The sequence below is a fragment of the Schistocerca cancellata genome, chromosome 1 (genome assembly GCF_023864275.1).
Source record: "Schistocerca cancellata isolate TAMUIC-IGC-003103 chromosome 1, iqSchCanc2.1, whole genome shotgun sequence".
Lineage (NCBI taxonomy): Eukaryota > Metazoa > Arthropoda > Insecta > Orthoptera > Acrididae > Schistocerca > Schistocerca cancellata.
Window position 1 is genome coordinate 263,094,711 of NC_064626.1, and position 24,015 is coordinate 263,118,725.

General features: G+C 40.4%; 1 protein-coding gene across 2 annotated transcripts in view; it reads left to right on the plus strand.

Annotated features, from left to right (window-relative positions):
* The window catches only part of LOC126170827 (serine/arginine repetitive matrix protein 1-like), a 594,764-nt gene that overhangs the window by 280,984 nt on the left and 289,765 nt on the right, over window positions 1–24,015 (plus strand). For both annotated transcript variants that reach the window (XM_049920751.1, XM_049920754.1), the window contains exon 3: window positions 8,792–8,900. In XM_049920751.1, coding sequence (XP_049776708.1) covers window positions 8,792–8,900 — 109 coding nt within the window. The remainder of the gene's footprint in view (window positions 1–8,791; window positions 8,901–24,015) is intronic.

A 24,015-nucleotide genomic window follows, 5' to 3' on the forward strand; every position in this document is an offset into this window, starting at 1 on the left:
CGGCGATTTGACCAGCTTCTTCTGTGCAGATGTGTAAACAGTGCCCGAACTCTTACTGGAATCGACAGTAAAGTCGCGAGTAATGAGTATAATGGGTAGGGGCACTATGAATGTAGTGTGGGACAAGAAGTTGAGAATATGGGTCTCACGGGAGGCGTGCCAGAGATAAGGCTCTACAGTCGCACTATCCGCTGTGTCCTCGGTGGCTCTGATGGATGTCGACACGGTAGCTCAGCGTGTTCGGAAAGAGGGCTGCCTGCTCTCTGTAATAAAAAAACTGAGTCAAGTAATAAACGATCCACTTGAACGCTTGTCTTGTGACGTCCGCCCAGACCAAACGCAATAAACTATATCGAACAAAATAACAAAAAAAGATGGATAGAGCCTCAGCCATGTAATCAGGAGACACCGGGTTCGATTCCCCGTCGGGGCACACATTTTGAACAGTCCCCGTTGAACTATATCAAAGCCTGTACGCTGCCAGGGGTGTTCATTTCATTGTTATGTCTTTAGGTTGATAAAGACGCTATTATCAACATCTCACGAGTTTGAACGAAGTCATAATAGGGATAGGAGAAACTGGGTGTTCTTTCCGCGGCATTCCAGAAAGACAAGGCAGGAATGTACCCACTGTACATGATTGCTGGCAGCGGCTGTCACGGGAATGTGCGATTGAAAGAAGACCGGTCTCGGACGGCCACATGGCACTACAGAGGGGGGAAGACCATCGATCATGGCTCAGGTGCGTCGCACTGCATCTGCAGCTGCAATTTGAACGGCACTTGACACCACAGTGACACAACGAACTGTTACAAATCAGTTGCTTCAAGGACAACTCCGAGCCATAAGCCCCGTAGCTGTTTTTTACCGACCCGAAACAAGTATAATTTGCATTTTCAGTGATGTCATGCGAAATTGCATTAGAAGGCAGGGTGGAGGTCTGTTGTGTGCACTGGTGAAAGCTGGTGCTGTCTCGGTCCCAGTGATGGCCGCCTATTGGCTGGAATGAGGCCAGTTAAGGGCCTGCATCCAACTCGTCTGCCCACTGGAACTACATCTGGAATTATGGTCTGTGGTCCGATTTCGTATGGCAGCAGGAGCACTCACGTGGTTATCCGACGCACCCTTACTGAATTCTGGTGATTGAACCCGTTGTGCTGCCGCTAATGAACAACTTTCCAGGCATTTGTCCTACCCCAGAATAATACTCACCAACCTACCACTGTTGCAACCCAGCATCCTCTACAAAGTATAGACAATCACCAGATCTGCCTTCAGTCAAGCACATATCGGATATCATGGGACGACAACTCTAGCGTCATCGACAAACAGCATTAACCGCCCCAATGTTGACCGACCAAGAGCAACAGACCTCAAACTCCATCCAACAAACTGACGTCGGACAGCTGCAAAGCACAATGCATGTACGTCTCCATGCTTTCATTCAACATTCTGGCGGCCACACCGATTGTTAACGTACCAACGATTTATATTTCGAATGGATTATCTCGCGGTTACGTTTATCTGTGACCTCGTAATGTTATTCACTTCAATATGTTACCTAGACAAATGTATTGAAAAAATTTCGTTACTCTATATTAATTATTTTTTGTGTTGTCATTTTTTCAATCAGTGTATATAATGAAGAAGAAGAAGATTAAGACTACATGACAATAGTTTTTTGGTATAATACAGACGACTATAGGAAATATAAAGACGATAACAATATGCAAAAGTCAGGACATCAGACTAACAACCTCGGCTGAGGTTTTTTTCTACAGGGAGCAGCCAAATAAGCAGTCACATTTGAAAATAAAATTTAACAACACAGCATTGCAGCAACTGGCCCAAAAAGGCTCCGCCATCCCGAACTGTCATCTCCCTCACAAATCGAGTGACAGATAAAAAAAAGTGGAAAAGAAAGCTTCAGATAGTGTAACGTCGAGCAAGTCATCAGCTTATGCATACACCGAAAAGACGCACAATGCTTTTAAATAATGTTTGTCTCGAACATATTTTCCCATAGTTAAATTACAAATAAGTCATATATCCTAGATACGACCAATGTTTTCAGAAAGTTTTCCCTTGAATGTAAGGCAAATTCCGGAGCTGAAATGTTCTGCTACATTTTCTCAGTTAGGTATCCCACTGCCTCATTATCAGCTCGCCTGGTACTTGGCTGAGAAGTTCCCTACTCTACAGTGAGACGTTGCTCTAATGGCATCTCTGTACCTAGAGAGTGAAAAACATACACAAAGAATCTGGTATAAACTATGGAGTTTCCCTTGTTTATCAGGCGAATGTCCGAAGTGTAAACCTTCAAAATTGGTGACACCCGGAAAGACCTTAGCATGTTGAAATTAGCTACATCCTTGTATATTCCCTGTATTTACGAGGGACGTCTTTGGTGATATTGTACCCTGTGACATCTATCTAGCAATGCGTCATCGTAATGTGGGTACAGGTTAGTTTCTCTTAAATTGTGAAATTCCTCCCTGGCCCCATTTATTCTTGTTGTAAGTCCCTGATGCTGTGTAAAATTGATGTTTCATGCTTTGTAACATCCCTCGAGAACAATTCACGTACTCTAGGGGGTGTCTTTCACCTTTTCCGTTTCCATCGAAGATACCTTCGTTTTCTATACTCCCTCCGCCTCATAAGTTTTCTTGCATAAAACTGACTCCCAGTATATCTTTGTACGTAACACATTGTTTAAGTAACCACGAAGTTGGAAACATTGCCTGCTTCTGTAAATATGGCTTCTATTATTCTGGAAAGAGCGATACAAGTTCTCTTGTGCTACGAGTGTAATGTATCAAGTGCAGTAACAGGGAGTTCTGCTGGTTAGTGGATAAAAACTAAACCTTGTCCGTCTGTCTGTCTGCTCGACTGTGAAACGGGAACGGGCAGACCCGTCAAGCTGAGACTGATGTCACATATTAATGTCTACGGTCTCTTGGCGATGTAAAAAAGTGTTAAAGCATCTACCTCAATGCAGTAGAGACATATGGTCATTTAAGTCACATATTGTGTTACTCATATACTCATACAGCAAAACCTGTAGGGTGCTTCCCGGTGACCTACGATCATCGACTTTGGTAAGAAGAAAAATTTCTCAGTAAAACTAAAGGAAAAAAATCCGAAAATTATTAGATTGTCACTGTATTTCAGGAAAAAATTCTTTTTTTAGTCATTTTTTTTATACGACAGTATGTTTGTCTGCCTGTCTGTCCGTCCGTCCGTCCGTCTGCTAACACATCTTTTCTCAGGAACAGGTACTCCTATCCAGTAGATTGTCTGTTGAACTTCTCTTTCGTCCGCTATGTCCCTTCTTCATATCGTGTACCGTCCCTTCGACTTCAAACTTATCTCTGATTCTTGTCATTGTTACTCTTGTTAGTGGTGGTGTTTCAAATTCAACTCTCCAACGTCGGCGTACCGCACTCGCATTCTCCGTTTTCCAGTAACACTTTAGCACCCATTTCCGTTGCTCAAATGATAACAGCATGTTTGCTGACAATCCTGGAACGAAAGAAAGCCTTTTTATATTTTTCACCGCCTTCTAAATTATTACCCATAAAAATTGTTATTCCTTCTCCTTTAATTATAGAGATATTCTGTTTCAAAATGTGTATACATTATTTTGGGACACACTGTATAATTTTAGGTAATTTTTAAATATAGATTACTTCATAACCGAATTTTAATAATTTATGTTTTCTGAAAATAATTTTAGTTGTTAACATGCAGTATAGGAAGCAAGACAGCGTTCGTGAGATGAGTGGTTTAGGATAAGAGGCGAAAACGTGAAGTAATGGATATTAAAAAATATTTATAATGGAAAAAATTTAAAAACAGATTTTCAACTGTAGGTCCCATACATCAAAATGCATCGGCAGACACACAGTGAGGATATATGTTTCGTACATGCTAAAAACTATCGCAAGGACAGGTAGCGTTATCTACTACTGCAAAATCCTTACCAAAGTATAGATTCTTCTTAATAGGACTACGTAATATGTGCTGCAGGTTCGTCAATGAAATAGTATGTGCTAATTCAAAGCATTGAACTAACGGAGCGACTGAAGATTCCAGGCAGTGTAAAACACTGTCTGAACAGGAGGTAAGGCAGGAACCCTTCTTTTCACGATTGATGCTCTCATCCACTGACGAGCACAAGGGGCGTAGTAACAGAAGCGAAGCTGTGACTGTGGGTCGCGGGTTGTGGCTGGCTAACTCAGTCGGCTACTTAGCCCATGGAGGACGACGCGACGGTCACAGATCGTGTTCCCCTCCCGCGAACAGTTTTTAATATGCCTGTTCCAATACTGAACGAATGACTCGTTATGGAGACATAGTTATTCACTAACGAGACGATCTGCATCCTTTAACTTTATCTCACTGGAACACAACTGTTATTCAGTTACAAGACAATGCACATAGCGTCTGAGCTCGCGCCAAAAAAGAAGCTGTCTGGTGTTGATATTGTCAATGATTTTTGTTTGTTAAACATTGAACATCGTTATCGATTGCGGACTTGGAGAAATACCGCTGAAAACTAGGTGTTTTGCTTGACCCAACACACCGCTTTTTTATTAGCTTTACCACTGTGCGATCTTATATGGCTTGTAGAACTTGCAAATTATGGATACCGTTCAGTGACAAAAGTAGGTATCATAGGTTATACATAAATTAAACAAAATTTGAGAAAATGACAATCGTTCATAATATACCGTTAGACTGAAAACCTTATCGCATGTCCTGGAAAAAAATAATAGTCTGTTGACGGGTGCTCTAAAACCACATGTTAACATCGAGACAAAATCGTTCTATAATCTTCATAATTACATAGAATGAATTTCCGGCGCGATCCTTATAACGCTCTGCCGATTTCCCGCCTCATCTCTGTCCATTCCGAAAGCGTATCGTTCTTTAATGTGCGTGTCATGCGGGCGACTTTCTGCTCAAAATCTGCGGGTGTGCGTCACGTTCATTCTTGAAAACTAGCAGCCAAGGGAATCTGAGTTGGTTAATGATATCAGTAATCAATTGACAGGGATGAATGTAAAGCTCTAAAATGTTGAGTGCGATGCAGGCTGTGCAAGCGCAGAAACGGCGGATTGTGCCGTTGTCTGCTACTGCTGGAAACTGACCTAATCTCTCCACGCTCATTCAGGTTGTATTAATGGATTCTGTATTTTCATAATCTTCTTAATTCACCATTTGCTTTGCTTTTGTGATTAATTTCGAAAGTTATATGGGATGTGATAGTTTGCCTAATTATGTGGAATGTGATTGTACGTTTCATTGCGCAGTGGGTCGAAGTAGTAACCCCTAATAATTTGTTTATTTCAGGCTACTAGTCCCTAATGAACTCTATGCTTTGGAAAATAGTAACTCATTAGAACTGTACAACGAGTATAAGCTACAAGTTGGTAATTAACTGTGAAATGTTCGCATCTTTACTAATGTTCAGAAAAAGACATGAACGAAACACGGTAGAGGTACTTCGCTAAAGATGTTATTATTTTGTTGTGTTCCGTCAAGAGTTTCCAGAAAGTAAGATCTCATTTTCCACGGTTTAAGTAGTCTTCTTCATCATCATCATTCGTCCTCATTACGGTCAGAGGAAGACAATGGCAAACCACCTCCGCTAGGACCTTGCCTAGTACAGCGGTGCGGGTCTCCCGCATCGTCCCCTTCGCTGTCAATAAGTATGGGACTTCATCACCATCAAGTAAATGAAGCAAAAATTTTAAAATAAAATGCCAATATAGGTCTATATTTTTAAAATTATTGCTTTTTAGACATACACTGAAATACTATAAACAATCAGTCTGGTCCCTTTAATCCCCACAACCAGCCAACTGTAAACAATAGTCTTAGTAACGTTGTGAGTATTCTGTTAGTTTTAAATCTCAAATTCCATCTTTTTCTTATTTCTACGTTTATTTTTATGGCCCTTCAACACATAACAATAATCGGCTACCTACTTTCATTCCACATTTGATGGTACCTCTTCTCTCCAGCTCCTTAACGCCTTGGTGCTGTTCGTTATAACGTTTTCGAAGTAGTAGGCAGTACGTGAGTTTAGGAAGTTGACTTTTATACCTATGCACAACCAAACTTCAGGAAAAATTCCAATATTATAATAGCAATGTTCTTGTAATTGGACGTTTTTTTTATCGCCTACAAAATTTGGAATAACAGAAGTCCATCTATATTTTTCTCTGGTGTCTACTGCTTTCGAAACTTCGTGACTTTCCATCAGTTCGTTAGTATGAAGAGAAAAGGAAGTTTAAGTGTTCTTGACGTATGAAAGTAAATTACGTATAACAATACGTATGTGATTCATCTTTCAGTATCAACTGCAAGCCTGATTTAATATTAAGTGGAGGAAGAAATATTTATTGTGGTCTGAGAACTACTCACGCAAGATATTTTTAAACGCAAGCAAGAAACGTTTTCAATATGGCCAATTATTTCTCTCCAATGCTTTCCTTTACCCTGTTACGACACATAAAATGCAGGGTATTTTCCTGCGACAAAATTGCTAACCTAGCAAAATTTCTGTAACAATTAAAAAAAACTTTAATTCGTTATTGTTGCACACCTGCATACCTCTTCAATGAGTCGAACTTAACTGCACATTCGCCACACATTCCCTCATAAAATTCCTCACAAATAGTCCATTAGAACTTGAGATGAATAGTAACGTCTGTACGTACAACATTAGAAAAAATGACATTTACTATACAGTATTGGAGCCATCAATGTCTCAGGCATAAGCAAAAATCTTTGATCACTTGCCCAATACCATAAAATGTCTGATTAGCATTATTAAATTCATTTTTACTGGACAACCCCTCCTATTCCATAGATGATTTTTTTAATAAAATGAGTAGCCTGTGAAACAACTAGTTTTAAGCTTAATTGCACGAGTATGGTTGAAACACAATACTTTCGTTAGTTTTAAAACCAATCGTGTGTATACATCCCGTAAACTGACCCGCTTCACAGCATTGCGACAGTAAAATCGTTCAAATAATCTATGGAACATGTACCCAACTAATTATGAAAAAACTATGTATGATATAAGAAGACTAACAATAGTTCTGAAATCAATGTAACGAAGTTATTTGTTAACAAACTTTATTTTCAACTGTCTGACATCATGCAGACTTATGCCATCAATAACAGAAGTGTGGTCGGGTGGGTAGAAAAAGTTTAAGTGTGTTATGAACGAGGGTCATACAAGTCTATTAAAATGAATACATAACTATATACTATTTGTCCAAAAGTATCCAGCACATACTAGTAGACATTAATATGGAACCTGTCCACCATTCACCTTCATGAATCTTCCACTCTGGTAGGAAAACTCATCATGAGGTGACCGATTGTCTGTTGAGGACTGTCTGTGCATTCTTACTCAACAGACGAAATCAGAGAATGTCGTGACTGTGGACGCTGCTGTTTGGAATAACGGATACTTCGTAACTCGTCCCAAAGGAGTTCCATTGGCTTGGAGTAGGGTAGCTCTGTCCTTTTCATGAATGTTACTATCCACAAACCATTGCGTCACAGATGCTGCTTTATGACAGGGTGCACTGATATTCTGATACGTACAATGATCATTTAAGAATAGTCCCCCGATTCTACGCAATACACCATTCTGAAAAATTGGTTGATTTTGCGGAAGAGACCAAACAGCGCGGTCGTCGGTCTTATCGGATTAGGAAAGGATGAGGGAAGTAGTCGGCCGTGCCCTTTCAAAGAAACCATCCCGGCATTTGCCTGAAGCGATTTAGGAAAATCACGTTAAACCTAAATCAGTATGGCCGGGCGCGAGATTGAACCGTCGTCCTCCCGAATGCGAGCCCAGTGTGCTAACCACTGCACCACCTCGCTCGGTCTGTGTAAAATGTGTTCATATTCTTCCTCACTTAGTGTTTTACTATATACAATTAAGGAACCACTCCGTAAGAACGAGAAGCACAGAAATTGTAGCTGCTTCTCATCTGTACTTTACAATCGGCACTAATGATGTCAGGTGACATTCCACAGGCATTCACCGAACCCAGATACTACCATCGGAATGACATCGTGTACAGAATGATTCATCACTCCAAATCATTCTTTTCAGGTCATCCACTGTCCAGTGCCATTGCTGTTTACACCACCTCAAGCGTCACTTAGCACTGACTACGGAAATATACAGTTGGAGGAATTGTTAGATTATTGTACTTTAGTCTTTTTATCTCATTAGAGACACATTTTGTACCAGCAACACTGCTGGTAGTATTTTTGAACTCAATAGTGTTTTCTTCCGCTGATGTCGTGCTACTACGTACAACAATTACCCTCCCCAACATTCGGCCGTCCCTGTCCGTTAGTGCCTGTGGTTAGCCTGGTCTAGATTTTTGCTGTGATTTTTCGTGTTTTCACTTGCCAATCCCGTCACCAACTTGGACAGCCTTGGAAGGATTGGAATGTACCAGACCGTTTCGTTACTCAGGTGACATCCAGCGACCAGACCACGTTCCGAGTCGCTGATTTCCCTGTCCGATCCATTATCCTGTTACTGCTTCTCCATTGACGACGCAGAAGTCCCCGCTTACTGTTGTATTGACGGGTCCGCCTCTCCTGCCATCTAGTGATAAATTTGGCAATACATTAGGATGCCCGACTACTTTTGATCATATAGCATAGGTCTCATAACTTGAGGCTACTGATACAATGTAAATATGAACCTTCTTAAGGTTAAAATAAATTTCTCTCGTTATTCCAGGTTTCCACATTGCCGCTCACTGGAGCCAAGGAGCGCCCGTTTATGAACCTCTACAACAACACCGCTGGAGCAGCTTCTGTTGGCCACGATTACCACAGCGAGGCAACAGGTAACACACACAATACATTCCACAGGGCAGCAACGCGCAGCAATCAGCATTAAGTGCTACATTCTTGTGCATCTTCTTGAAGCGTCGTGCATTGTAGGTAGCTTAGGTTACTTATGCTGTCCGATGACTCCTGGATAGCGCGTTATTGGAGGTAGTGCACGTCACGAAGTTTAACGGAATACAGCAATCGGTACGATTTTTGTTGGATGAAGGATTTAAAAATTCTTCTTCACATTCATTCACACATACTACGTGCACAAGAAAAAAAATTTCGCGTTGATAGTGAAACTATTCATCATGGAAATGTTCGACACTGAAAATTATCTATCACAACCTGCCGATATGTCTACATAATTCTGTCTTTGTAAACGCTTACGAGAAGTATTATTATTAGTTTTTATTTCTCTATGACATTCCAGTGCAGTCGCAAGCAGAATTAAAGAGAACATTGGAGTGCAAGTTGGAGGGAAAATGTTTCGGTTTAAATATTTCATTTTGCAAGTAAATGCCGAAAGTCAGAAATAGGGATGGCGGTTATTGCTGAACAACCGGTTTCCGGTTATATCGCTTTCTTCCATGCCAGTGTAAACTCACTGTTAAAAGCGCTGAGAATAACCAGTTTCTGAAATAACCAATTTTCGGTTTTTTTTCCTACTCTTTCCTGTAATAAACACAGAAATCACCCGCCTCCGTAGCCGATCTCGCTAACGCACAGTTGTGCTGTGGCGCTCGACCTGCGCGTAAGCTGGTTCGAGTCCTAGTGATGGAAAAAATTCCACTGTGGCTATTTGGCCGGCAAGGAAGGAAAGTTGGTGCTGTAAATTTCCTGATCAGCAGAATTCGCACCAATCTCCTGGTTTGAATATTAAAGCTCTTCGCAGTGTGTCGTGAAGTGAGAGAACGTGACACTGCGGATGGTGACCCGCCCGTCGGATTGAGTCGTCAAGCTTGGCGGCCTCTTTAGCCGTACTCAAGAGGAGTAAGCTGTGTCCCGGCACCGGGTTTAACCCTCTACCTTCTTTCTTCTTCATCATCGTCATCATTATCATACAACACGTGCATTACACTACGCTACACAGACACACACACACACACACACACACACACACACACACACACAACACACAAAATAATACATGTAAAATTACAAGAAGTTGTAATTGATCATGTTCAAATGAAACAAATAAACGTAGAAATCGGACGAAGATTAAAATATTTGGACTCTATATCAGTTTCAGAACACACAGAATGGAAATATAAAATGAAATACGTGAATTAAAAAGACTTAGTCGGTTAAATGTTCGCTGCGTTTCTCTAAAAGTGATAAGTGGTAGAATACTACGAAAAATCTCCAGCATTCCGCCATTGACTCTAAATTTTTGAAACTCTGCTCAAATATCATGGTACAATCAAGGATCATACCATTATTTGAGCATTACGAACAGTTAGTGCGAAAGGGTGGAAAATGAGATTGAAGGACTCTTTTTTCCGTGTTGATTTGTTCGTTTCCAAGGGCTACATGCAGGTAAAGCCATGATATGTAGACACAGCCAGTAGATGAACTACTATCTATTTTCATTGAATAGTGTGAATGAATTTTTAAATTTTTAATTTTATTACCGCATCATTAGTTCATTAGTCTTTTATTATTTCATAGAAATGGCCGCCTAATCTTTAATATTTTAATGCAAATAAAGCATTGTATCTCATTCCTACTTCCCGTATTAAAAATATTTCGAAACTAGGGTTTCTGCCATTCTCCAACACAATGGACGTCCGGCGACAACAGAGACAAAGTACCGTATAGACCAGGGGGCAAGTCTTGCATACTGCACACGAGTACCTTAAGCTACGACACACGCAAAGAGACAGTATTGTCCCTGCGATGCTGTACCAATTCTTATGCCATGTGTTTGTTGTTCGTTTCTGTCGGAATGATTATTAAAATAGCGCTGATCTACTGTCCCATCATATCCAAGTATAACAACGCTGTATTTCCAACCACTGCTAACTTGAGGAATAAAAATTACTTCATTTTTTTAAAAGAAAGTTTATTTAAATACCAAAAATTTTTCACTGCCGCTAGGACAATTAGATATTTCGTTTTTTACTCAGTTACTAGTAAAAATAAAGAACAACCTGTTGCAACCGAGACCAAACAAATGAAGAAAAATATCTGTTATTCGAACCTATTATATCTCTATTGGGTTGAACCAAACGGTTTTTCCCAGACCTAGTGAAGAAAATTATGCAAAAACATAATCAAGGTATGATTGACATAACAGTGGAATGGACGTTTCCAAATGTCGTTATCCTGTTAAAAAGTTATGTCGCATCGTCATAAACGCTACTGACGGAACAAATTTTTCGTAATTAATTTCTATGAAAATTAAGGACCACTCTTTAGATACACAAGTAAACTCACGCTCAAATCGTTTCTCAAAAGGGTGAATAGAAAAAATGGACATCGAAGACATTGAAAGATTTTATTATGAAAAAATCTGGATAAGTAAAAGTTTAATAGAAGTAGGTCAGGTAATAATTTTTTTATTCACTTATATCATGTAATGATACTTATCGGTGCTACCATTTCAGTTTTCATAAGAAAAATTTGAGTAATTCAAGTTGGTGTTGTTCAGAAAAAATTATTTGCTACAACAATTTGTTGGAAATAATTTTTTCTTTGTTCTTAGACATTATCTTCAGGCAACTGCTAATATATGAAAACCGAAATCAATGGATTATCAAAATTCTAATGCAAGTCCCTCGAGAGAATGCTACGACATAATTTTGGATGAGGGGTTCTACATACTTTACTCCGACACTCAGGGGTCAGTGGTACGAAATAATTATGCTTCCTTTGTAATAATACTGTCCAAACAAATGCACGCAAACTTATGTTCCTGTATCAGTTGTTTAGTATAAAGTACATACACAGGGAGTTCAAACGAATTTTTTTTCTAAAGAAAATTTCGTCTGATGTAGACTGCAAAATTTTTTATTTCTTGTCGTTAACCAATTTGGACTGTGAAGTCATTTTCAAGCACAGGTAAAAACATACCAATGACGGAAGAATAAAAAAATAATCTGCATAACAAATCCAAGAAAATATAAAACACAATATTTTTGTCATTAGTTCGACATCTGATTCCGTCTTGTACTTGCACACGAAGTAGCTCTCTGCAATATGCCGTCGACTATGTGACATGTAAATTAATCATTCAGACCATATGAGGAACCGCGAGTCAAAAGTGGCACGATTGGTGTCGAATACGAACAGAAAGACTGTAAAACCGTGGGAATTGTGACGTGCAATACAGTGTAGGGATCAACTTGACATCCATTACTGAAGAACCACTTTTTTTATACAACAAGCCTCACTTTATAGAGTCAGTACGTTCATAATCAATAGTTCATAATCATAGTCTAATAAGCTGTTCTGGCCTATACTAAAGACACAGTCGAAGAGATGACAAATGTGCGTCGCTACTGTACGCCTAAGCATAATACATAGTTCACTAGCGTACAGAATGGTGTTAATTAGATATTACACTACTGGCCATTAAAATTGCTACACCAAGAAGAAATGCAGATGATAAACGAGTATTCATTGGACAAATATATTATACTAGAGCTGACATGTGATTACATTTTCACGCAATTTGGGTGCATAGATCCTGAGAAATCAGTACCCAGAACAACCACCTCTGGCCGTAATAACGGCTGTGATACACTTTGGCATTGAGTCAAACAGAGTTTGGATGGCGAGTATAGGTACAGCTGTCCATGCAGCTTTAACACGATACAACAGTTCATCAAGAGTAGTGACTGGCGTATTGTGACGAGACAGTTGCTCTGCCACCATTGACCAGACGTTTTCAGTTGGTGGGACATCTTGAGAATGTGCTGGCCAGGGCAACAGTCGAACATTTCTTGTATCCAGAAAGGCCCGTACAGGACGTGCACCATGCGGTCGTGCATTATCCTGCTGAAATGTACGGTTTCGCAGGGATCGAGTGAAGGGTAGAGCCACGGGTCATAACACACCTGAAATGTAGCGTCCACAGTTCAAAGTGCCGCCAATTCGAACAAGAGGTGACCGAGACGTGTAACCAATGGCACCCCATACCATCACGCCGGGTGATACGCCAGTATGGCGAAGACGAATACACGCTTCCAATGTGCGTTCACCGCGATGTCACCAAACATGGATGCGCCAATCATGATGGTGTAAACAGAACCTGGATTCATCCGAAAAAATGACGTTTTGCCATTCGTGCATCCAGGTTCGTCGTTGAGTACGCGATCGCTGGCGCTCCTGTCGTTGATGCAGCGTCAAGGGTAACCGCAGCCATGGTCTCCGAGCTGATAGTCCATGCTGCTGCAAACGTCGTCGAACTGTTCGTGCAGATGGTTGTTGTCTTGCAAACGTCACCATCTGTTGACTCAGGGATCGAGACGTGGCTGCACGATCCGTTACAGCCATGCGGATAAGATGCCTGTCATCTCGACTGCTAGTGATACGAGGCCGTTGGGATTGAGCACAGCGTTCCGTATTACCCTCCTGAACCCACCGATTCCATATACTGCTAAGAGTCATTGGATCACGACCGACGCGAGCAGCAATGTCGCGATACGATAAACCCCAATAGCGATAGGCTACAACCCGACCTTTATCAAAGTCGGAAACGTCCTCCTTACACGAGGCATCACAGCAATGTTTCACCAGGCAACGCCGGTCAGCTGCTGTTTGTGTATCAGAAATCGGTTGGAAACTTTCGTCATGTCAGCACGTTGTAGGTGTCACCACCGGCGCCAACCTTGTGTGAATGCTCTGAAACGCTAATCATTTGCATATCACAGCATCTTCTTCCTGTCGGTTAAATTTCGCGTCTGTAGCACGTCATGTTCGTGGTGTAGCAATTTTAACGGCCAGTAGTGCACATAGTGTTAATTACTTTGTCAGAGCAAGACTAACATAACGATGGCAATGTGAACTATATCTGTATGTAATAAAAAGTACACAGTCCAAATGGAAATCTCATTCGCACCATCGATATGGGCAATTCATTAATAGCACGTCAGTACTAGAAATTATGAAGTCTTATTTACCTAGTTAAGTAGGAAACGGGAAATGAAGGTGTCTATATCTTCATTGGTCCTTGCAGTATAATAATAGCTCTAATAATGGTTAGAAAGTCACACAAAAGTAGTCGTAGTAACAGGGAACCGGGGTGTGTCTTTCTTGCAATGAAAAAATTTAAAAAAAGGCAAGCCACAGATAATTCGGATCATGAAAGAAGAACAATTTTGAGGGTTACATATCAAACTGGAGGTTCTGTAAACGCATCTCAGTGTTAGAAATCTTGAATGTCGCTGATTGATCTGAAGAGGGGCAACGAAGGAACAAGAAATGAGCGAACGTTGTGATAGGTGCATTCTCAGTAGCATGTATGGCCGCTGTTGTATTAAATAAAGGATGTGAAAGTCCCATATAAACTTCATCCACAACATCAGTGCTTAAGAATTTCATAAATTGCACATATCCACAAACATCATGAAGCACACAGCGGTAATATAAATTCGGAAGTGAACCGTCAAGCTCAGTAACGGATCAAGAGCAGAAAAAGAGTGACTGTTGTCACAAATAAAAGAGAAGATTTATGCTAGCTACTGTCAGTGCAATTAAGCAAGGGTTACCTAAAACATGAACAGCACATATAAGAAGAAATGAAAGAACGTTATCATAACTGGATTCTGATTACAGTATATCTAGTAACATTGGTGATAAACATAATGAAGCTAAAATACTATCACTAACAAATTATTCTGCACTAACTCTAGCACATGTTTTGCACAAACAGAAAGAATATTCATATGATTTCAGTGACACAGGAAACAGAGGGTAGAACATGAAGATACATAAAAAGTTAAGTCATAGATCCAGAACACATCAAATCATGTGAAGTATAAAAAAAATGTAAAGCTATGGTCCTGATATATCATATAAAAATCGAGAACACTGTTCTAATCTATCGTAAAATAGTATATAAAAATCACCTGCTGCATAAGGAAAGCATCTAAATGGAAAGTAGGCATAATATATTAACATCAAATGTCAAACAGATCATTCTCATTCATGACATTTCTCTCGTGACAAAGTCCGGCAGAGGAAGGACAAAGTAGATAGGAAGAAAAGCTGCCAGACGACATGCTAGCTTGTTACAATTAATACAGTGTGCCCGAGTAGGAAATGTCGATATTCATGGACATGAGAGGAATGATCATTCGAAGCCTAAAAGTCTATTCAACATGGACTCAAAACGCGTTACTCAAGTTATAAGCACTTATTCGTTCTCGTCAATGTGAAAGAAATCTCTTCCGCTGCAAGCTCTTTCTTTCCCACATTTTGGGACGGGGGTGGTGTGGACCAAAATAAGAAAAAACTCTCTAGTAAACATGGGCTCAACCTGCATGTGTTGAAGGCTACAAGCACTCGTTCAATAGAAGAGATGCGTTTCACATTAGCAAGGATGGCCAAGTGGGCAAGCTGTCAAGGACTGCACTTTAGAGCCCATATTTACTGGACTTGTTTTCGTCCATACAATCACCTTTCAAAATATGGAAAGCAAAGAGCAGTAGAAGACATCTGTTTCACAGTATCGACCATGAAGAAGTGCCCTTATCTCTTAATGTATGCATGTTAGATCCCACGTTTTTGCTTAGAATAATAGTTCCTGTCACATTCCTAAATACTGGCCAGTCCTTCTGGAAAATGCTGTGTAGCTCACTGGTGCTATCTATGTACATACTGTCGACACAATGCATGCCTGAAGTTCTCTAAGAAATTCCTATGTTTCAAGTAAGTTTGTTCACTAAGAACTTGCTTTGGCTGTTTATTGAACGCAATATAAATTTCTGTTCCCCATGAATATTCATTAACCCCATTTACCAAATTTGTGAAAAACCTGAATGGGTCATTCTTATTAGTAGTATGATTGTTATTACGGAAATGTACATCAACCAACGACATATTACTTTTACTAGTATTTATGTATTCCCTTAGTGTTGAGACTCCGACCTATTTGTCCCAATAGAACTAATCAAAATCTCCGTCGTTAATCTTGTAGATTACAACCAGTTTAAGGGGCTATGGCCAACGGTCTTGTAGCAATGGTAAACCGGTACCCCTGAGATCACCGAAGTTCAGTGCTGTCAGGCACGGTTATAACCTGGATGAGTCACCGTCCGGTCTGCCGAGCGCTATTTGCAAGCGGGGTGCACTCAACCCTTGTGTGGCAAACTGAGGAGCTACTTGCCTGAGAAGTAGCGGCTCCGGTCACGAAAAGTGACAACTGCTGGGAGAGCGGTGTGCTGACCACATGCCCCTCCATATCCGCATCCAGTGACACCTGTAGGCTGACGATGACACGGCACTCGGTTAGAGCCGCTGGGTCTTCCGAGACCTGTTCGACGGAGTTGAGTTGATTTGAGTTAAGGGATTATCCTTCTGTACATCATTATGAAGCATTTTACGAAGTGAACTGACAGCATGAGAAGACTTTTTGTTTCGAAAGACTTTTGCTAGCTTCTATGATGTAGGTACGTAGTATGGCAGTACAACATATTTAGCCTTTTTCTTCCATTATTCGTCAGCTAGTGCGATTTGGTCTGCAGTTTTATTATTTGTGCCGTTACGCTTTTCAGCGAATGTGACCTCATCCATTTATTTCACTTCTTATCCATTCCTATTCATTTCTGAAAGTATTTGTATGGAGTGTAGCCATGTATGGAAGTGAAACATGGACGGAAAATAGTTTGGACAAGAAGAGAATAGAAGCTTTCGAAATGTGGTGCTACAGAAGAATGCTGAAGATTAGATGGGTAGATCACATAACTAATGAGGAAGTATTGAATAGGATTGGGGAGAAGAGATGTTTGTGGCACAACTTGACCAGAAGAAGGGATCGGTTGGTAGGACATGTTCTGAGGCATCAAGGGATCACCAATTTAGTATTGGAGGGCAGTGTGGAGGGTAAAAATTGTAGGGGGAGACCAAGAGATGAATACACTAAGCAGATTCAGAAGGATGTAGGTTGCAGTAGGTACTGGGAGATGAAGAAGCTTGCACAGGATAGAGTAGCATGGAGAGCTGCATCAAACCAGTCTCGGGACTGAAGACCACAACAACAACAACATCCATTCCTAACAACTTGTTGTTTTAGTGTTTTCAGCTCTTTACTGATTGCGTTACTATTAAATACACTACCAATCACACACTGGAAAAACTTTTTCGCTGATGCAAACTATGACTCTGTCAGTTGTAGTTGATTTGCTGAAAATATCAGGATCATAGGAGAACCTATTGTTACTAATAACAACCACAACAGCAACACAATTGTCTCAGAGAGCAGTTATGGTGCTGCTACTTTTATTGCACCATCGATTGCGAGACTTCATGCCGCATCCTCAGACGCACCTCTGCGCAGTTCACATTTCGTGGCATGGAATATACATATCTTCATTATCCCTCATAGTGGACGATAGGAACGCAGACGCATATAGTAATATGGTAATAACAATAGACATAGTAGCCTCAGGCAGCACTTGTTGTGTTACATGATTTATTGCACGACTGCCTTCGAGACTTCACGCCTCATCATCAGATGAACCTGTGCTGTGTTTCCTTTCCTTGGCGTGGCATATACATAATTTTACTATACATCATAGTGAATAGTGGGAATGAGACAGAATATGGTAATAACAATAAATAAAATAGCCTCAGCCAGCAGTTATGATGTTACAAGATACACGATCGTCGGATACACCATCGAACTGCACTGATGTATTCGAGAATGAGGCGTCAAGTCTCGGAACGAATCATGTAGCAGAACTTGTATAACGATGACTAAGGCCTTAGGCTACGTTTCGTATTATTACTGCTACAATCAGCTGCGTTCCAACCATCCACTATGATGGGTCATGAAGACATCTATTATTACTAATTTTTAAATCTAGAAAACTAATCATGTGTTCTTTTCCTAAGTCCACCGAGAAGTTTGTTTTGTGATGCAGACTAATTAGTGGCATCAGCATGCAGTATATTTCATTTTTAACACCATTAATTGGAATTAATGTATGACTGATATATCTTTTATAGTAAATTAGCTCATTAGCCCTATTTCTATGTGTAAAAAATTTATTTTCAGTATTACACATAAGTATGTCCGTTGGTATATGTATAACGCAGCATGGCTACACCATGAGGTTGATAGTATATTGTGGCGCAGGAGCTGAAATAATTAAATGAAAGAATCTAAGAAGATCAATAATCTTGCATGTTTTTTCATACACTAATTTCGTTTTACTGTAGGAGATTATTCTCTAAGAATTCAATTGTCTCAGTTATTGGGACATTAATGTAAAGATTTCTTACGTCCAACAACACAAATTTTCTTTCGTGCGAATCTGTACATTTTTAATTTTCTCAGCAACTTCAACTATATTTTTTATTATAAATTGTTAAATAAGTTTAATATTTCTTAATAGGCTGTTGAATTTTTTGTTTACACTATACGTTGCACTATCTATAAAATTTTATTTACATTGAATAAGATAACAGTGTAATTATGGTTGTGCTCTTACTTTTTGTGTCTTTCGGCTCATGATAGTAAATTATCTAATCTGTCTGTTGGGAAAAATGAAATTAAATTGTTATACTGCCATCTTAATGGACCCAATAAACTTATTTTTACGGTCACTAAAGAGTTCATGAAACTTATTTTTTCCAAAAAATTCCTCTACTCCATCGTCGCAATCATTTGGGTATTTGTGACAGGTCTATTTCCTTTGTCTGTCTTGGCTGTTATGGCTTTACCATGTCAGTTTCTTAATGATTTCATGCAGTTTTAGCCCTATTGTTGCAGCGGTTATACCGTATTTACCAAGTTTCATCCGTTCTTCAATTAGAGCCTCTACTTTACTGGTTACATTACTGTGTTCACATATTCATAATGACGCCTTATCTAGTGCCACTTTCGTAGTTTCATTTTATTTTTAATTTCACTATTACATAGCTTACATTGAAGGTTAAACTTGTAGCCCTTATCTAAAATTTTCATCTCTCCATTAGAAAAAGTAATATTACTTAAGTATTCTCTGAAATTACATTTATGTGCCCGTGTTTCCTCGTACCCCTAGACTGAATCTTACTCGATTATCTAATTCCTTAGCATGCTTTGTCCTATCATATTACCCAAATAATTTACATATTCGTGTACTGCATTACAAATCACATCAAACTGTTGTAGAGAAAGCACCCTAGCCGCCTCCATATGGGCTAAATATATCATGGTAAAGCTTCATTATACATTTAAATTTATTTTGAGTTACATATTCAACACACAACCTTTGACGTCACACGTTTAGCCATTGGAAATGTACACTTTATTTTCGCATTCACATATTTATAAATAACTTTTTTCAGTTATTTCTTGTCAAACCGTATGCCTTCAATTATTCTTATCATTTAATCAACTACGAAAGAGTGAGTCACACAACGTTAAAAAATACAAAAACCCTGAAAACATAATATCAGAGTCGAAGATTCGACGTGTGGTACCGCAGAGTACTTACATAGAATTTCTATGTAACGTGCTGTTGGAGGTGTGGCGTGTAAATTAATATGGCAGTTCACTTGTGGAATCTCCTAACAACGCTGAAATGATCTGTATCAAGCACGAGCGGAAACGGTCACGTATAATTTCGAAAATTTATTTTATTATCATCATTCTGTACAGCAATGAACTATGTATTATGTATATGCTTTTAATACCGATATACATTTGTAATATCTTTGATTGCATCTTTGGTATATGCTAGAACAGCTGATTGGACTTCAGTCTGCTTAGAGACAGTTTTAAACATGGCCGCAAGACAGAAACCGTATAATAATATGAGAGTCAACCAGTTGCAACAAGATTTCACTGTAACCTGCTTACGATACTGAGTATTAGTGTCTTCATCAGAAAATGCAAATTACCTAAAAAGCTTATAAAATAATTGACATAGAGAACCGCTACGGTCGCAGGTTCGAATCCTTCCCCGGGCATGGATGTGTGTGATGTCCTTAGGTTAGTTAGGTTTAAGTCGTTCCAGGTTCTAGGGGACTGATGACCTCAGATGTTAGGTCCCACAGTCCTCAGAGCCATTTGAACCGTGTTAATATACCAAATAGATTAATAACGAGGTTGTACTCACGTGTAGTAACACATGAACAGATTTAAGAGCAAAACTCTCTCTTCATGTAAAATATTTCACAGGAAGTTCATATATAAGCCATATAAAATTACAGTCACTGGAACTGACATAAAGTTGGTAGTGGGCAGTAAAATTATAATTAAATGGAGTAGCACATTATACGCCACTAAGGAATGCAAGAGGAAACAGGCACTGGAGGCGGCGTGAGACTAAGAAACTCATAGTCCGAAGTTGACACAACGTGGTCGCGAAACAAGTCCCGCCATCTACTAGCAATCGAAGAAATCAGCTCCTTAAATTACAAAAATGTTTTAAATAGAGTGTGAGGGTTTGTTTACAAGTCAACAGTCAGTACAAAGCAAGTTGAATACTATACAGAACAATGCAATAGCAGTTATTGGTATTGGAGAGACGAAGACGATATTTTACTGTCTACTCTGAGGAAAAAGGAGAGTCAGTTTTCGACGCTTCTAAGTAAGCGCTTTATAGCGTTGAAGAAATTTTTATTATGTAGATTCAACTGCTCATTCAGAATGAATTCGTCCCTAAATTAAAGGTAATTAATTACTTCTATTCAAGAATGTTAGGAAAGGTGCTGGTCAGGAGAAACATCGTTAATCTGCATTTAAAATCGTTTCTGTTATCTATCTGAATTTTGTTTTCCTTGGTAGATTGTAAAAGATTTGTATAGCTGTACATTTCACAACTTTCTATAACCGAGTTATATTCATTACAGTGTAGTTTCCTTCTAGCGTTATGAAAATCAAATACTGTCAAATTGAGAATGTTGATGAACTTCGTAAGTGGATAATGTACTCCAAGACTGTGATTAATATTCTTAGTTGCTTATAGGGATGTCTACTTGTGTGAGCCACAGACATAAATCTAACTACTAGCTTTTCAGCAATGAATACTTTTTATCTATGTAAGGAGACATCCAAGAACATTACTTCATGAGACACCAGTCAACAATGCAGAATATGTTAACGTAGTCTTCTGTATCCTGAAAGTTGGCAATCATTCTGATGGAAGAAGTAGCAGAACCTAAACGTTTTAGGAAGATCAGTATGTGGTTATCCTGTTTAAGTTTTAATACGCTTAAGGAAATTAGAACTTTATGTCCTGTTTATATTATGTAGGTATACTAGGTTAATAGTAGGTGTGATACTTTCGACTGTACAAAACTGGATGAGAAGTTTTGTCAAGGTTTGAAACTAACATATTTGTGCTAAACCAGTCACTAATATTCACGAAGGACGTCATTAACTATTTTATCTGTTGATTTTTTTTGTTGTTGCATGGCTTAACTGGTATCATCGGTAAACAGGACTACTTCTACGTCTTGGTATGAATAAAAGAGCAGACCGTAACCATCAGTAAGAGGCCAACGAGATCGAAAATGATAAGTAGTGATAACAACAAATGTGCTATCTTTTGTGATATATGGGAAGCCCTGTAATTCAGGAAATCATAATAGACAAACTTTTCTGTGGCGGTGTTTCTTGTATGTTACGCGCTTGTCATGGTTCGTGCACTTCCTAGCGGTGTGGTTGCTTTATTTGTCTAACATTTTGGATTTCGTCATTTTTCTAAGATCACGGGGTTCCGGCTTCCATTCCCAGACGGGTTGGGAATGTTCTCTGCCCCGGGACTGAGTGTTTGTGTTGTCCTCATCATTTAATCATATCATCATCATTCGTCACAGGGGCTAGATTGGATTGGGTAAAAAACTGGACTCTGTAAATATTGTGACACTGTGTGGGCGCTGATGACCGAGCATTAGAGCGCCAAATAAACAAACATCACCATTTTTCTCAGAGCGCTTTTGTGTATTTTCACCACTGTTTTACTAAGGGCGGCGTTAATTATCGCATTATGTCAGACCATTGTTCGTCCCACGTCTGTGTAACTCGTGTCCCGGTTTTGAAATTAACCTATTGTCTGATTGCTGCGATTGTGCGTAGAACTGCTGAGTAATCAATTTAAAACGATCTCGCAGTAGCAGAACTACAATGAGTTTGCCTAACTGGCCTGTGGAGAATTCATGGGTTAGGTGCATGGCAAGTTGCAGCAGTTGCTAGAGTGGACGGAGATGTTTGTACGCGGCTTCGCCACACCGTATGGCAGCATATTTTAGCACTGTTCGGATCAGCCCTAACGAAAACGTAATACCCCACTACGAGGGCAAAATGTATTGTGGATTTATAGTGGGATAAAGTGCCTGCAGACGAACTAGTCCACCACCTTTGATATCACCAATGTACTGTCTCCAGGTGAGATGCCTGTTCAGGTACCACCCCGGATACTTCGCAATGCGGGACTTTGCGATGGAGCCTCCCATGATCCGCTGCGGCTGCATATCCATAAGCCCTCCAACTCGCGTGATTATTAAGGTCTGCTGCATTTAGTGCTGCGATTAGGTTAAGTCGATGCTTATTAGCGCAGGATCCTAACGCGTCGCATGCGGTTTGCAAGCGATGCGCTCAGGCGGCTAGAGGGATCCCTTCACGTGGAAGCGCTAACACGGTAAGGCATCTGCTGTGGTAGCTGCTGCTAAGCCACGCAACCCCCTGGGTCTGGTGTTGTGTGATGTGGTGTGCTGTGAGGGTGCGGCAGCTTGTTGCGCCCGTGGCAGACTGCCCTACTGGCGCTGGCGGCATAAGGCCCCGATAACGGTTCACACACGCACGGGCGGCCACGCGGTTCCACGCCCACGCGATCAGACGGCTGTCTGGGTCACTCGCCTGTCCCTGTGCCCTGCCTGCATGCGGAATGAGATACGTATGCAGACACAAGCCCACCCAGCCAAGAATTCTCGAAACACTGTCCTGTTTCTGATGTCACGTCTATATGCTTGTTAAGGGGTGGTTAAACAAAAAACTACTGCCTATACAGGGTGTTACAAAAAGGTACGGCCAAACTTTCAGGAAACATTCCTCACACACAAATAAAGAAAAGATGTTATGTGGACATGTGTCCGGAAACGCTTAATTTCCGTGTTAGAGCTCTCATTTTAGTTTCGTCAGTATGTACTGTGCTTCCTCGATTCATTGCCAGTTGGTCCAATCGAAGGAAGTTAATGTTGACTTCGGTGCTTGTGTTGACATGCGACTCATTGCTCGACAGTACTAGCATCAAGCACATCAGTACGTAGCATCAACAGGTTAGTGTTCATTACGAACCTGGTTTTGCAGTCAGTGCAATGTTTACAAATGCGGAGTTGGCAGATGCCCATTTGATGTATGGATTAGCACGGGCCAATAGCCGTGGCGCGGTACGTTTGTATCGAGACAGCTTTCCAGAACGAAGGTGCCCCTACAGGAAGACGTTCGAAGCAATTGATCGACGTCTTAGGGAGCACGGAACATTCCAACCTATGACTCGCGACTGGGGAAGATCTAGAACGACGAGGACCCCTGCAGTGGACGAGGCAATTCTTCGTGCAGTTGACGATAACCCTAATGTCAGCGTCAGAGAAGTTGCAGCTGTACAAGGTAACGTTGACCACGTCACTGTATGGAGAGTGCTACGGGAGAACCAGTTGTTTCCGTACCATGCACAGCGTGTGCAGGCCCTATCAGCAGCTGATTGGCCTCCACGGGTACACTTATGCGAATGGTTCATCCAACAATGTGTCAATCCTCATTTCGGTGCAAATGTTCTCTTTACGGATGAGGCTTCATTCCAACGTGATCAAATTGTAAATTTTCACACTCAACATGTGTGGGCTGACGAGAATCCGCACGCAATTGTACAATCGCGTCATCAACACAGATTTTCTGTGAACGTTTGGGCAGGCATTGTTGGTGATGTCTTGACCGGGCCCCATGTTCTTCCACCTACGCTCAATGGAGCA